Source organism: Perna viridis, chromosome 2, assembly GCF_037379345.1.
Source record: "Perna viridis isolate PV_CMFRI_1.1 ecotype Kerala chromosome 2, ASM3737934v1, whole genome shotgun sequence".
Lineage (NCBI taxonomy): Eukaryota > Metazoa > Mollusca > Bivalvia > Mytilida > Mytilidae > Perna > Perna viridis.
The window spans coordinates 1,158,137-1,171,174 of record NC_142446.1 but is presented as its reverse complement, the minus strand read 5'-3'; the positions used below and the strand labels follow the sequence as shown (position 1 = coordinate 1,171,174).

General features: G+C 38.6%; 1 protein-coding gene and 1 long non-coding RNA gene across 2 annotated transcripts in view; one reads left to right on the top strand and one right to left on the bottom strand.

Moving 5' to 3' along the window:
- LOC148623243 (uncharacterized) overlaps positions 1-13,038 on the top strand; it is a 32,044-nt gene that overhangs the window by 12,952 nt on the left and 6,054 nt on the right. The gene's annotated exons all lie outside the window — the stretch shown is intronic.
- Positions 5,962-7,312, bottom strand: LOC148623244 (uncharacterized). Its single transcript, XM_088564938.1, has one exon. It carries the CDS (start codon positions 6,899-6,901, stop codon positions 5,972-5,974), a length of 930 nt encoding a protein of 309 aa, XP_088421064.1. The 5' UTR covers positions 6,902-7,312; the 3' UTR covers positions 5,962-5,971.

The window sequence follows — 13,038 nt, the reverse complement described above, 5'->3', positions numbered from 1 at the left end:
CCTACCTCACGGTAGGTATCTTTTTCTGTCTTTCATGCACTTGGAAGTGTTTGTTTTATCCCAAAAAGTATTTTGTCGGAACAAAGATTCAGCAAATGCTGTAGACTGTACAATATACAGATTACAACTTGGATCACTAGGTCATGGATCGACATTAAATCACGTGATAATGTATTTAACCAATGAACGTGGTCACATGACAACTAATTTCCCCGAATACACCATGACCCACATTCACGGGTATGACTATGCCCAGGGACTGTGTAAACGTTTCAATGCTTTACACCGTCCGTTTGTTTGTTTGTTTGTTTGTTGGGGTTTAACGTCCGAGCAGCAATATTTCAGCTATATTCAGAAAATGAACATGAAATGGATGATAAAATGAACATGAAATGAAAAAAAAGGATGGGTCACAAGGATATTAGGGTCGACAAATTTTGATTGCCACTGGAAAAAGGGGGGATGGGTAAGGTCGGGCAATTTAGCCTCCTGTGGCGGAGCGCAAAGGTTCCTACTCCTATCGAATACCACAGCAGGTTTCTTTAACGTGCGAGGAACGTGGCATCTTTCCCAACACGGTGCACCACTATGGTTTGCGGTCAGGTTTTCCGTATTATAGCCTGACAACCCCAGCATGTAACACGCCAGGGGTACCCCATTCCACCACCTGGGGCATACACCCCAGTTGCTCTGTGGGCAGAGCGCCTAGCCCCCGGCTAGGTTTCTGAGCACTATTTAGTCGCCTTTTACGACAAGCTTAGCGCTGCTGCAGGCCTATTCTTTTAACACCCGGACTTGCACGGGGCTACACCGTCCGTGAGAGACCCCAAAAGATAGTCAAGGGCGTTAAGAAACTCCTCTGCCCTTCGTGTATTACAAATACCACATAAGAGTGCAAACCGGGTCTAACAGTATTGAGTATATACGAAAACGAAAATTAAACCAAGTTTAGGAACATATGGAAGTCTATTTCTGTCATCGTGATAAATAGAAGTCACGAAAAATTATCTCAAAAAGTCGTGATAATTTGGGTATTTTGTCGACATAAATGACAGTCAGCTAATGGTCGGCGTCACTCATATCGTACAAATGATTGGCTAACACTTTGTTACGAAAGATTTTTGGGGACTCTAATAGTTTATTTCCACAAAGACAGTCGAATTATCTGCTCAAAGCAACGATGTCATAGCTTTATAATACACGAAATGAAGGGTGTAACGGTTATACGGAAAGCACTATCTTTTTCAACTTTATTGTCATAGTGTAATTTAATGAGTAATCTTGATGACTTATTTTTAGTTTTAATCGTAGCCGATCGCATGGAATTCAAATATGGATATCAAAGGCAAAACAAAATATAGTTCAAACTGCTACATATATTTGATTTTTTTCTTTGACAATCAATCATGTAAAACATAATTTCAATCGTATACTGTAAAAACAGACAATGTATTTATACGAAATAATCAATTTGATACATTTTTAATATTCATCTGCCAGATGGAAGTACTTTTATGGCGGTTATCAACCGGAAACCCTTTTGATTGACCTCAGATGGTTTTAAGACTCAGAAGTCACGTGACTTCCGAGTAAAAATAAACTGAAGGTGAAAACGAAACAAGACATATAGAGACAGAAATTCCGAAGTTGGGGCAGTCGCAAGAAAAAGTTCACTTAAGCACCGACATTGTCACGTGCGACATTGTCACATGCAGTAATGTATAAGTTCGCTTAAACACCCGACATTGTCCGATACATTTCAGGATGATATCAACACAGATCACAGGGACTTGCCCCTGCTATGATACTAGTATAGCCTGTAATCGTGTTTTGGTTGGCATTAAAACACAAATCCCAGGTTGCAAGTTCTAGTATTGTTTATTAATCATCGTAACATAGGAAACAATGAAAAATACCCTGTAATAATAAATAACCATCGTAAATACGTGGTATGATCAATATGCGAATTATAAAATGTTCAAGGTAATCAAAAATAGGAAAAATAACAATATTTTCCTTATAATCTAAAACTAATTACGAATATGTCTTTCGTACATAAATATCCCATTTTAAACTCTTATTCAAAATGTATAGACCATGTAAATAATATCATGTATTATATGCATTTGTTAACTACACATATAAATCAATCTCACAGATATTAATCTGTGAATTAACCAAATAATTGAAAATAGTAATATGTAAATACAGACAGACATACGTTTTTCTGCAGTAACAAATAGAGCAGACAACATGTTAAACAACGCATAAGCATAACATACCTCACATGTTTGTGTAAAGGCTGTGTTTCCTATGGCCTTCAGTTTCAGGACATCACTATAATATACAGCTGAAGTACCAATATTTATACCTATAAATATTCAGGTCATATGAACTACTGAATCAATATAGTAAAAATAGTTATCTCCCTTCCATTCACATTTTTTACCAGAACTGAGCAGTATTAAATTTATTCAGATTGAAATGATTTATCACTCACTCATACATTTTATCAGAATTATGCTAAATCCATATGAAATTATGCATTTAAGTTATTTAAATGTTTTTAATCAGTTTTATGCAAATCTTACTGTTACAATAAAGTTATTTAGTTGAAACTGTTTAAATCTAAAGCTTATTTAAGATTTTCAAAACACTCTAATCAATCATACAAAGCATTCAAACTCAATCACCAATTTACTGCATAAAGATCATTTACTCTCAGGATTTAAAGAATTGAATGTTATAAGTACTAAATTATTAATAAGAAACAAACCTCAAATTAAGATCGCTTTATCACAGATAGACAATCCAGGTAAATATAAGATTTTCCACTAGACAAAAAATGGCTTCTTCACTCCTTCAAAACCTAGAGTCAACTACCCACAATCACAAGAGTAACATATAAAATTACAATTTCAAGCAATGAAATTGATAAAACTAACTTTAATTGAATACAAATCACACAAATAAATCACATACAGGGATACATGACTACTAACAATAATACATTGTTCACAAATACAAATTGATAAAAATACAGCTATACCACACACTCCCCCCAGGCGCAGAATGACGTCCTGTCATTCACTCACACTAGTGGTGGCTATTAACTGCATCCAAAATGGCTAAAGCTGTCTCTTTCTGTAAACTTTTAAATAAAGGTGTTGGTGAGAAATTCAGCCTTCTGCTGCCACTCTGATGTTTACTGGGTTTGTCTAGGTGGTACAGGACGAACAGTCCCAACAGCTGACATATCGTACTGCCCAGAAGATATCCACGCAGGTGGTCGTCTGTCCCTCATAGATCTCCTGGCAGGTACTGGAGGTGTATCTGGTGTTTCAGTATGCTCGACATCAACAGGTGTGTCCTCCTGTGGATCAACATCATCAACTACTACCTCCGTTTCAGCATGGGCGTCCCCAGACTGAATTGAAACATTTTGGACTGGCTCATCTACAGTAGATTCCTCAGTGAGTGTGGATTCACCGTCTTCTGTATCCAGTGCATGGTGAAACACTTCAAAACTGTCCAAAGACTCGTCCGAAGATTCATCTGAAGACTTATCTGCAGTGTCATGTCTCTCAGCTGTTGTCTGTTTACGTGTCCTGGGTTTCGGTTGTGGTCTAGTCTTCTGTGTCTGTACTGATGAATCGTCTACTAATGATCTAATAAATCCAACAGGCAACAGTAAGTTGCTGTGGAGTCTCTTTACACATCCTTCTCTGTCCTCTCTGATGACTTCAAACACAGAAATGTCTGGATTTGGCTGGTCTAACACCACATATGGCACATCCTCCCATTTATCTGCTAATTTGTGCCTTCCGTCAAATACAACTATCTTGACAAGGACTCTGTTTCCTTTCTGGATGGCTGCACCTCTGACACGTTGATCGTAGTTCCTTTTCTGTGTGGCTTGAGCTTTCTTGGATGCTTCAGCTGCAAGTTGGTAAGCGTGTGATAACCTGTCACGTAGATCTTTCACATACTTCGTGGTTGGCAACTTGGTTTCCTTCCGCAAGCCAAATGCAAGGTCGATTGGAAGTCTAGGATTCCTCCCGAACATCAAGAAGTATGGTGAAACTCCAGTGGTCTCATGTTGTGTGCAGTTGTAGGCGTGAACTAAAGGTGATATATACGCCTTCCAATTAGACTTCTGATGTTGTTCCAATGTTCCGAGCATGTTGATGAGGGTACGATTGAAGCGCTCGCACATCCCATTCCCCATCGGATGGTATGCTGTTGTTCTGGATTTCTTCATTCCAATCAGACGACTAAGTTCTTTGATGATGTTACTTTCGAAGCATCCGCCTTGGTCAGAGTGGATCTTCTCAGGAATACCATAATGTAGGATGAAATTGTCAAAAAGAACTTCTGATTCTTCGTTGGGATTGCTTGAGCGTATCTGGTGAAATGATCCGTGATAACCAAAACGTCCTGGAATCCTCCTTTGAAACGCTCTAGCTTTAAGTAATCCATGCACACCAGCTGAAGGGGAAACTGTGTCGTAATGCTGACGAGTGGAGCTCTCTGATTGGTAGGTGTTTTTCGTCTTATGCATCTTCCGCACTGTTGTATCCAATTCTCCACATCCTTATCCATACCAGGCCAGTAAAATCTGTCACGGACCAGCGACATCGTCCTGTCCTTGCCTGGATGGCCCATGTCGTCGTGGAGTGATTCAAGTATAACACTAACATGTGCAGATGGTAGTATCAGCTGAGATTTCCTGTCGTCTCCAATCATGACATCTCTGTAAAGCACGCCGTTCTTAACAGCAAGGTGAGCAAACTGGCGCAAAAGTGGTGTAGGTCCAACTTCATCTGATGTAGGTTTGCGTCCTTCTGTGACATACTTCACAAATGGTCGAATGACTGGATCCTTTGACTGTACAGCTGCCCAATCTATGATGTCATCATCAATTAGTTCTTCTTCCAGCAAAGGTAGTGCATCTGGGTTGACAGCCAAACTCTCGATGTATGCTCTGGGAAGGTTGGAGTTGCAAATGGTCTGAACAGACTCGATAGAGATGACCTCTCGTTTGTCAGAATCTGTGCCTTCTAATTGCTGTGGTATCCTACTAAGTCCATCTGCATCTGCATTATTCCTGCCTGGACGGTAATGAATCTGGAAGTCAAAAGATGATAATGATGCCAGTCATCTGTGTCCAGAAGCGTCTGTATGAAGTTCGTATGGGCTGTCGCTGATGGCATATCCAAGTATTGGTGCAGTCAACAGGTGATGTTTGAGCTTCTCAAACGCTTTGTCTTGCTCAGCACCCCAATTCCATGGTTTCTGCTGTTTTGCCTTGGACTTCTTGGTTCCTGGTGTCGGCATCAACTCACTCAAAGGTTGGCTGATCTTGGAAAATCCTTTGATAAATCGGCGGTAATATCCAACAAAGCCAAGAAATCGTCTGATGTCTTCAGGATTGGTTGGTTTCGGCCAGTCGTGAACCTTGGATGTCTTCTCTGGGTCTATTTCTATCCCTTCAGCTGATACTACATGTCCAACATAAGTGACCTTGCGTTTGAAAAAGGAACACTTGTCAGGAGCAAGCTTCAGGTTGGCTTCTCTGAGACGTTGGAACACACGTTGAAGGTTTTCTAGTTGCTCTTCATATGGGTGTTGTAATAACTATTACTGATGGTTGATACAGTAGATCCAGTATCTAGTAGTGTCTTAACAAGTTGTCCATTAAGCTTTACTTCAGTCTCTGTCGGTTGTCCAAATAATCCAAGTGGTACGGTCTTTTTCTTTTCTTGTGTAGGACCTGTCGTTGAGTGGTTCAAGCCTAGTGGTGGCCCTGCTCCATAGGCTTCTGGCGGTTTAAATCCTTGTGACTGTTGGGTGGGTTAGCGCATCCTATTTTCTTATGTCCTTCTTGGCCGCATCGATAACATACTATCTTATTTGCTTTCTCTGTTTCAGTTCTTGAAGTTGGTGTTAATTGGCGTTGAGATCTAGGTTCCTATTGTCTTTCCTGACGTTGTGGTTGTTGGTTATAGCTTCCTCTATAATATCCATCTTGTCTGTTATTATGGTATGTCCGTTCCAATCTATCAAATCGTGTGGTCAGTTGCTGTATCATTCCTTTTAATTCACCATTCTCATTAGGTTGGGATGTATTTTCTGCAGATGTTGTTATTGCTCGGGCAGGTTGGGGCTTCTTTGTAGTTTTCCTGTCCTCATGATCTCTTTCTATCTGTCGCAGTGCTATGCGCAGTTCATCAAAATCTTTAATGGAATCGTACTTGTGTCCCGATACATCTTTCAGTTCAGGTTTAAGTCCTGCCCATAACATGGAGTGTAACATGCTGTTGGTATCTCTCTTCTGAACTATCTGTTTGTCTACAGCTTTTCCAATGATGTATTCCAATCTACAACTCCATTTGGTGACGGATTCATCTTCTTCTTGTCTTGCTCGGTAAAAAGTGGCCAGTAGATCTTCTATACTATCTACGGCTCCATAAACACTGTCAAGCCTGTGAATAATCTCTGGTAAAGATGCTTTTGGTCCAAGATGCATAGCTATCATTCCAGCATCACCCTTTAGCGATCTCCTCACAGCATAATTGATGTTTTCTGGGTCATATAATTTGTCTTGCTGTAGTCCACAAACTTCATAGCGCCACAGCTCATATGAGGTTTCTCCTTTGTTGTTGTTTCCAGAAAAGTTGGTTATTCTGGGTGGATCCCTCATCCTGAGTATATTGTCCTCGCTGGTTTTAGAAGGCTCATCTGAGTGTTCTGGCTTTGGTTCAAGTTCACCAGTTGACGCTAGATAATTGCGCATCCAATCCTTTACTCCTTGGACATCTCCCTTTGGTGTTGATTTAACCTCTTCCTTCAATAACTTAAGGAATGCACGATCCTCTGCTGAAATGTCTTCATCCGTCATGATGGCATATAAAGTGAAAAATGCTTCAAAAAGTAACCTTAAACCTTTAAATAGAGTAGAACTACAAAATAAATTATCAAAAGAAAAAAAACCAAAATAAACCCTAGAGGTCTACAATAAATGATATTTGCAGTACAATAAGGTCAAGTTTAAGTATATGCACAACAACTTACCTTTAGGATACACAACCTAAACTTGGATATAAATTGTAAAACTTTTACGTTCACAAATCCATCTCAATAGAATATACAAATAATATAGGTACTGAAATACTTAATGAAATTGGCGTATAATCGTACTAGTACCCAACATAGCCCAACTAGTATATAGTAAAAAGTAGACTTGCTACAAATTTCTCAGTATTTGTTAATATCTAATATTAAAGCAGGTCGTATCAAACACGCAACTAGGGTTCTAGATTTTTATTCAGTAAAATAAATAACCCTGAAGTTATAACTATACAACAATGAAGTAATTCCAGTATCACAAATTATATAAGTAAGTATAACAACTTGCTGTCAAATTATCATTAATAGAATGCAGTTCACACTCTAGACATGTAATTAGAAAACAATGACAATGAAAGTTCTCAAGTTCAAAATAAATCTAGCAATCATACTAGATAATAGCTATAAATAAATAGAAAAACTTCTTCACATATGAATGAACGACAATCATATATTTTATCAAAATACTAAGCTTGATAATTCTCATATAAAACCAAATACGCTATAAAGCATATAAACCTACCAATCTATGGGACTAGGTTATAATAGTCTACAGCTACATGTATAACATACAGGGTCAGTACATATAGTATCTCCTGAAATTAAGGAATAAAACAAATACTGGGATCACAGCTATGAACCCATCATACAGAAACTGATTACACGATCTATGGATCTATGAGATATATATATTTTTCAAAAATATCAATATAGCACGTGATGAAAGTACTAATACAATGTAGATACTAGCATACAATAAAAAAGACTAGTATAAAGAATTATCATGCGATGTCAAATACAGACCCATAACTGCAAGGGTCAAAGCCGCTCACAGAATCTCTCTATAATCTTTCATACAACCAAACTACAGATTCATATCATAATACATTCACAGATTCATAAACGATCTCGCATATATCATATCAATAGGACCAAGGGCCAAACTTACCAACTACGGACATAACACACTGCATACGCCATTCAAGCTCTACACTCTACATAGTATGATAACATACTTACGAGATAAGTGCTTCTATTAGCCACATCAATCGAGTGTTCCTTTGGATATTGTCTTCTGCACTCAAAATATGCACTAAAGTCTATATTACAGTTGTGCGATAAACTTCTGAGGATGTGAATTATTTCAAATATTAGTATTAAGATCGAACTTCCATTTTCAAGTATAATTTTTAAAAACCCAATGAGTTTTGTCTGACCATTCAGAACCGACCACGGAGAACTAAATCAGGTGTGACAATTAGCATTGTAAAAATAGAAAACTATTACAACCAGGCTCAATGAAGTATGACTGATCAAAACATATTAGAGACCATATATAGCAGACGACGAAAAATAAAATGAATACACAATAGCTGGCAAGCAATAGACAATAATGGAACAAGTAAAAAATAGTAAAAATACACCCTATCACAATATAATAACTAAATAATAATGGATGCGGTGAATTTTAATAAGTCAACCTATGATCTCATTGTCACCTGCCACAAGAACTGAACACAACACACATGTTCAAGTATGATCTCAATGTCACCTGCCACGGGAACTGAACACAACACATATGTTCACATATGATCCCATCGCCACCTGCCACAGGAACTGAACACAACTCATATGTTCACATATGATCCCATCGCCACCTGCCACAGGAAATGAACACAACACATATGTTTTGCTATGCTCTCTTCGCCACCTGCCACTTGAGCTGAACAGAACACACATGTTCAACTATGCTCTCATAATCACATGTCACTGGAGCTGACAATACCACATATCTTCACCTATACTCCCACGGCCTCATACTAAACAACACTATTTGTTCACCCATACTATCAGTGTTACATGCCACACTGAGCTGACAACCCCACACATGTTGGCCTGTAATTATTGTCTCTAACTATACAACACCACATTGTTCACTTTCATCTCATAGTGAACTATCAATACCACATATGCCAACATATACTCCCATTCTCAAATAACGCAGATGACAACACAACATATGAATACCTGTACTCTCATTGTCATTTGTCACAGGAACTAAAACCACTACACATGTTGACCCTTCACTCATTGTCTTGTACCATACAAAACCACATATGTTCACTTAAGATCTCATCGTCACATATTTGCACTTCTACTCTCATTTGTCACATACAACACGGGCTGACAACTACACAATTCTTAAAATAAACCCCAATGTACTATCTCAAGATAGCATGGTCTTATTTTTGTATCAAATATCAAAATTATTTTACCATTTGATTCGATTTTTTAGGGGCTAGGATAAAATAATTTGTCAATCTTTTTTCAAATAGAAAGCTCTGACCGTATTTTTCTATTCTTGACTTTATTAGGCTGGATGAAAGAAGCTTAACCTGACTTGTTTTTGTCATGGCCCTTGTTTTCTATGTTGTTCTCCCAACGTTCAGGCAAAAAGTTTCAATTATTAACACATAACAAGCCCATGTCAGCTCGCTGATTTCTTGACCACGAGTCATTTAACTTTCATTGGGCTAAGATTTTCTTGAAAACGAAATTGTCAGCTTTTGAGTAAAAAAAATCTGGAGCCACATACTGCCGATGGGAAAAAATAAACAGGGCCACATAATGCTGATGGGAAAATAAATTTTCAAAATACGTTTTATTGTATTAATCACATGGAAAAATATTCGGACCCTCATCAAAATACCAGCTGCCGAGAAAATCAAATGGTCCGTGTTTTTGAGCCGATGAGAGCGCAACTTAACATGTAGTCCTAATGCTGAATGCTAGACAGTGCCATCACGTGATATTTTTGTCGTCCAGGTTTATCAACTACTATGGTTGTTGTTTCATGGATATTTATAACAGGCACTTGTCTCAGAAAAAAATGACCGGTATACCATACAATAACTATAAGGATGAATTTCCTTCTGAGACAAACGCCTATGATATTGCCCTGATGACATTTTTACCGTCTAGTTTGGTTAGGTACTATGGTTGTTGTTTCATGGATATTTATCCCATAACTGTGCTTTAATGTTAGATTCTTCTATATTAGATGCAATTTCAGAAAGTGCCTAGATTAAATGTCGAGTTTGGTTCACAATGTAATTCAGATCAACCGTTTCAGAAATCGACGGAGAGTGGGATATGCTCCCTCATAGTAATGACTCAGTGCTCGCTCCCTCACAGTATTGACTCAATGCTTGTCTCTCACAGTGTTGACTCAGTGCTCGCTACATCATAGTATGGACTCAGTGCTCGCTCCCTTATAGTATTCATTCGGTGTTTTCTCCCTCATAGTATTAACTCGCTGCTCGCTCCCTCACAGTTTGACTCATGATCAGAGCTCGCTCTCTCACAGAATTAAATCAGTGCTTGCTCCCTCATAGTATTGATTCAGTACTTGTCCCTCACAGTATTGACTCAGTGCTCCTCCCTCACAGTTTGACTTGGTGCTCGCTCTCTAACAAAGTTGAATCAGCTACATCATAGTATTGACCAAGTGCTTGCTCCCTCATAGTATTGACTCAGTGCTCGCTCTCTCACGGTATTGACTCAGTGTTCGCTCCCTTATAGTAATAACTCAGTGCTCGCTCGCTAATAGTATTGATTCGGCGTTGGGTCCCTCATAGTGTTAACTCAGTGCTCGCTCTCTCACAGAATTAAATCAGTGCTCACTCCCTCATAGTATTGACTCAGTGCTTGCACCCTCATAGTATTCTCAGTGCTTGCTCCCTCATAGTATTGACTTAATGCTCGCTCCCTCATAATATTCTCAGTGCTTGTTCCCTAATAGTATTGCCTCAGTGCTCACTCCCTCATAGTTTTGATTCAGTGCACGCTCCCTCATAGTATTGACTCAGTGCTTGCTCCCTTATAATATTATCAGTGCTCGCTCCTCACAGTATTGACTATGTGCTTGCTCGCTTCCTCGCAGTATTGACTCAATGCTCGCTCGATCAGAGTATTGACTCAGTGCTTGCTCCCTCATAGTATTGACTCCGTACTCGCTACCTTATTGACTCCGTACTCGCTACCTTATTGCCTCAGTGCTCTCTCCCTCACAGTATTGATTCAGTGGTTTCTCCCTCATAGTATTGACTCAGTGCTCGCTACCTTATTGCATTGACTCAGTGCTCGCTCCCTCACAGTATTGACTTAGTCCTCGCTCCCTCAGAGTATTGACTTAATGCTTGTTCCCTCCCAGCATTGACTCACTACCTCATAGTATTGATTCAGACTAAGGCAGTGCTCGCTCCCTCATACTATTGGCTCAGTGCTTGCTCTGAGAGTTAATCCTTCAATGTGATCATATTGTTTTCAGATGTATATATATATATATTATACACCAAATCAATTGAACCGATGCTTGTAGAAACTATATCACTATTCCTAGAAATTCTATTAGTGTCATATTTATCTTAATGGAGATGAACAAATCCAGAAACCTTTCCGCATCGGACAAATGATTTCTATTGTATGAGCAAGCCTTGTCAATATATTACTACTTACTTTCTACGCATCTCATAATCAATATATGCGATACTGACTTAAATTGATTCACTTGAGTGTTGAACCAGCAATTAAGTGGACCAATATAAAAATAGCATAAATGTGATGAATTTATTTGGCAAAAATAAAAGACGGGAAAGAGTCATTCGCATCACCACTATACGTCACCTAAGTTGCATGATGTCTCCATAGATGGTCTCCTTCCTTTCATACAGAAACCTCTTGGACTTCATCACATTAAAAACAAACTCTCACTCTACTACACTCCCTTTACAAAACAAGTCTTGACACTCCTGTTTCTGAACCAACCTCATCATTATACAGGCTTGTTGCCATCATTTTGGATATTGGTTTCCACACTCTTTAAACCAGTTTGTGTGAAAAGTCAAGATGAAAAAAACGACCATTTCTTCCACTACCGTTTGTCAACAAAGGTATAGATGCAATTAGTTTAGCTAACATCCTCCATTACAAAAACGTTTCCAACAAAATTTCCCCATTTTTCAAAGACAAATCCATACTAATTATTTCGTATTCCTATACTTCACCCATTGCATCCAAAATTTTCAGTTATAAAAGGCTATTGCAGAACCTTGAGATTGAGGATTTCAAGGCTAAACCACCTGACTGTTCTTGCAAAAACTCTCCATTTAAATATTGTCCTTCCGGTCACGTCGTTACGGGAGATTTGTCCATCATCGAAAACGAATCTCTGCGTAATATCCTTTCTAAAGGTCCAAAGTACCGTTAACCACGCTCCATAAATTGAAATTATAACTATAAAGTTCTTTTAGATGCCGTGGAGGACTATGCAAGAAAATGGATAAAACGAGAACAAGAAGACATTGATTCTCTGTCAGAGTGGTTAAAGGCCGTGAGGTCTTTAATTTTGAATTGAATGGAAGTTTTAAATGAGTCAATGAGTGCCAATGCTACATCAGTTTTTAACGACCCCGATGTAGCAAAAAACATTGTCTACTATACATGACAAATATGTTGTCGTACCAGCAGATAAAGCCAAAAACCAAATTGTTTTTGTCTGCAAAACGTTTTACATCCAATGTTAATTATCAGAGGTAGACGTAGAAAAAATAGCAGTGATAAGACTTATGCTGCTACCACGCTGTCCAAAGAAGAGATTGTGGAAAACCATAAATCTGTGCTGTTCTCTTTTGGTCTCTCTACCAAGGACGATGATTGTGATTTACCATCTATGTACTGGATCCCTAAACTCCACAAGAATCCATACAAACAACGTTACATAGTTGGATCTGCAAAATGTACCAACGTGATGACTTTTCATTCAGAATTGTCAACTTTCCTTTCATCTGCGGCAACACCCCTTCAGCACCTGCGTATGGAGTGTTCATATCACAACTCATACGTTATGCC

Excerpts from the sequence above, each read along its gene's own strand:
- LOC148623244 (XM_088564938.1), bottom strand. The coding sequence starts at position 6,901 with ATGACGGATGAAGACATTTCAGCAGAGGATCGTGCATTCCTTAAGTTA.